Source organism: Poecilia reticulata, linkage group LG3 (genome assembly GCF_000633615.1).
Source record: "Poecilia reticulata strain Guanapo linkage group LG3, Guppy_female_1.0+MT, whole genome shotgun sequence".
NCBI classification, from domain to species: domain Eukaryota; kingdom Metazoa; phylum Chordata; class Actinopteri; order Cyprinodontiformes; family Poeciliidae; genus Poecilia; species Poecilia reticulata.
The window spans coordinates 3054561-3057625 of record NC_024333.1 but is presented as its reverse complement, the minus strand read 5'-3'; the positions used below and the strand labels follow the sequence as shown (position 1 = coordinate 3057625).

General features: G+C 38.6%; 1 protein-coding gene across 1 annotated transcript in view; it reads right to left on the bottom strand.

Annotated features, from left to right (window-relative positions):
* The window catches only part of slc7a6os (solute carrier family 7 member 6 opposite strand), a 5094-nt gene extending 4289 nt beyond the window's left edge, over nucleotides 1-805 (bottom strand). The window contains exon 1 of the mRNA XM_008404887.2: nucleotides 502-805. Within this exon, the coding sequence (XP_008403109.1) occupies nucleotides 502-690 (189 nt within the window). The 5' untranslated portion in view covers nucleotides 691-805. The remainder of the gene's footprint in view (nucleotides 1-501) is intronic.
* Nucleotides 806-3065: the final 2260 nt, after the last annotated feature.

Genomic DNA, 3065 nt, shown 5'->3' with positions numbered 1-3065 from the left:
AGTAACAAACTTGTGCACTCGCTCATTTTTCTTTTTAATTAGTAGAATACATAAAAACAAAACATCAAGTAATATTTATAACCACAGTGAGTGGAAGTAAACTTGTGTTGCATAAAAGTGTATTTCTTGCCAAAAAGTTTAATAAAAAAAAAGCTTTCTGATAATATATTTAGTATTCATATGCTTGCAAGTACAGGCTAGCTTCCTGCAGCATTAAATGTTCAACGTCAACAAAACGAGCACTTCCTCGGTTAGCATAGCACACAGGCTAGCGACTATGCTATGCTAACCAACAGCAGAGATGGCTTTGTCTCCAAAACCTTACCGCTTGTCCGCTATGAAGGCACACTTGCTAATGGCCACTCAGCCACGACATCAGCTCTGCGTTTGTACTGTCCACTAACGGCGACTCCATAATCACAGAGCGGCCCGTGTCATGCCCACCACCAGCTGCGTGTCTAGCCTGGGCTAACTGTGTGGTCACCGCGGCGGGCCTCTCACCTGGGTCGCTACAGTCGCCACGAGTTTGAACACAGAGTTCTCCACCTCAGCTTCGTCTGGCTCCGGTACCGTCTCCCCCGAGCTCTGGGACGACTCGGGCCGGATACGCTTACACGCCAGCAACAAAGCATCTGCGGGGTCTGTCCCCCTTTTTCTTTTCACTCGCAGAATTGTCGTGTTCGGGTCCATGATAGCCTTCTGTCCTCTAGCGTCTGCTTGTCTGTCTGCTCTGCTAGTTTGTGTCTGGCACTCAAAAGATCAGAAGGATCGCGAGACCTGTCACGCTGGTTCTTCTTCTCCGTTGTGTTCCTTTTCTTGATTTTTATTGGCGGTTGTCAAAAAACCTTAAGTGTTCATTACCGCCATCTACTGGCACGGGTGTGGTTCTAAATGTCTTAGTATTATCATATTCTTTTGATCTATTTTATTTTCCATTCCCTCTTGAAAATAGATTCTTTATCTTCAATTTGCATCTGGTAAAATCCATGGTGGTCTCCGTTGTGTTTAGTGGGCCGGAAGCATGTTGCTAATATCTGCAGTCCTTTTTTATTTATGTCAATCTGCTCCAAGTTAAAAAGACTGAGACATGTTTTACTACTCAGGTTTTTGCTTCTAAAATGCTTGATAGTGTTTCTGCTTTAGTTCAACTCTCAGAATGTAGAAGCGTGTACATTACAAAGAACAATCAAACAATCTCTCTGTGTTTATGCCCCCACTTTAGTACAGCTGATTCAAATGATTACCTCTGCAGCATGCTTCCAATTGCTGCAGCAGCTCGTTAATCCAGTGTTTGTTTAGTCCAGGTGTGCAGCAGCAGGGAAACGCCTCACTCTGAGGACCAGGATTGTGGACTTATGCTCTAGTTGAGGGACACAGAGGAAAAAACAAAAATCACTGAAAGTCAGTTTGATATCTATCAACACTGATGCATATTTCTGAGACATGCCATTTTATAGATTCAAGCACATCTTTGCATTCTGCTGTTTTAGTGGTGCTGCATTTTCCTAACTCACCAACTGCTAATAATTTGTCACAAGGACCAGCAGCGCTCATGTCAGAGTGGGGAATCACTCACAAAGTTACTGTACTTACTTTTAATATCGGAGCAAGACCTAGAGAAACTGCTAGAGCAAACTTAGAAAGTCAGAACAAGAATCTAGAGAATTCTTACAAGAATTCTAGCAGTTTACTAGTTTCTAACTTATGGACTACTTATTCTTAGTATGTAGTTTAATTTTACTGTTAAATAAATTAATAGGAGAAACTCCTATTAATTTATTTCACTTTTTACTTTTCTGTTGCTTTGTTGTTTGTATTCCCTCTAATTCATGTAAAGCACTTTAAATTGCCTTGTTGCTGAAAATGTGCTGTCTAAATAACAATACCTTATCTTACTTTAGGTCACAACATGCTTATCATCTTCAAACAGTCTCTTCACCACATGTTTTGCGTTGGTTTTTTCACTGATGTGCACATTCTAACTTTAACAGAACACTATGATGGCTGACATTTATATATGTACGTTGATGGTTTGTTGTTTCAACATTTTTCACAGGAGCATCGAAATGTGCTAGAGTAGGATTCAACTTTGGCTGTGAATAGGTAACATAATTGCCTATGGGAATTCTTAATAAAACCAGTAATTTAGATGTAGAAAACGACCAAGTCTGGGAATCACTCTTAAAATAGAGAAATAAATATACATATAATATAGCAAAAGTGTTTGGTCTCAGTTACTTTTTATCATACCTGTCTGATAAGGCCTTGGTTTTAAAATAATAATAGATTAATGGATAGGTCCATCACTGGTGTTACCTGAACAGCAGCATGCTACACCTGTGCATGAAATAAACACATACAATTTCACTCAATTATACAAGAGTTTATTAACAAAATGAATTCAACTTCACAGTTAAAATACACTGCTCAAAAAATAAAGGGAACACTTAACACAATGTAACTCCAAGTAAGTCAAACTTCTGTGAAATCAAACTGTCCACTTAGGAAGCAACACTGATTGACAACGGGGACCCTCGTCGGGTCAATCAGTGTTGCTTCCTAAGTGGACAGTTTGATTTCACAGACGTTTGAATTACTTGGAGTTATATTGTGTTGTTTAAGTGTTCCCTTTATTTTTTTGAGCAGTATATTTTATTCAAGGAACTCACTAAGCTAGCAACTCACACAACTAAGACTACTGAGAAAGAGATAAAATATTGAAACAAACACCTAGAAGTAAAAACAGTAAAAAATAGGATTTAAAAATAGAAGCAATAAAATGCTGCAATGATGTCATAGTTTAGTCTGAAGAATCCTCAAAGACCAACGATTGTATTGAAATGTGCTGATCACTCATATTGAAGTCTTGGATGATTTCTTTTAGACTTTTCCCAGATATCATGCAACAGTGTGTTTTAGGTGCTGTCCTCTATTACATTCACAGCCACTCCTACATTTATTTAATGTGTTATGAATCAGCCAATCAGTGGCTTACAAAACTATTACATTATTTCTATTTTTGCTAGTTGGTTAAAAGTAAACCAACTGTAGTCTACGGAAACTTC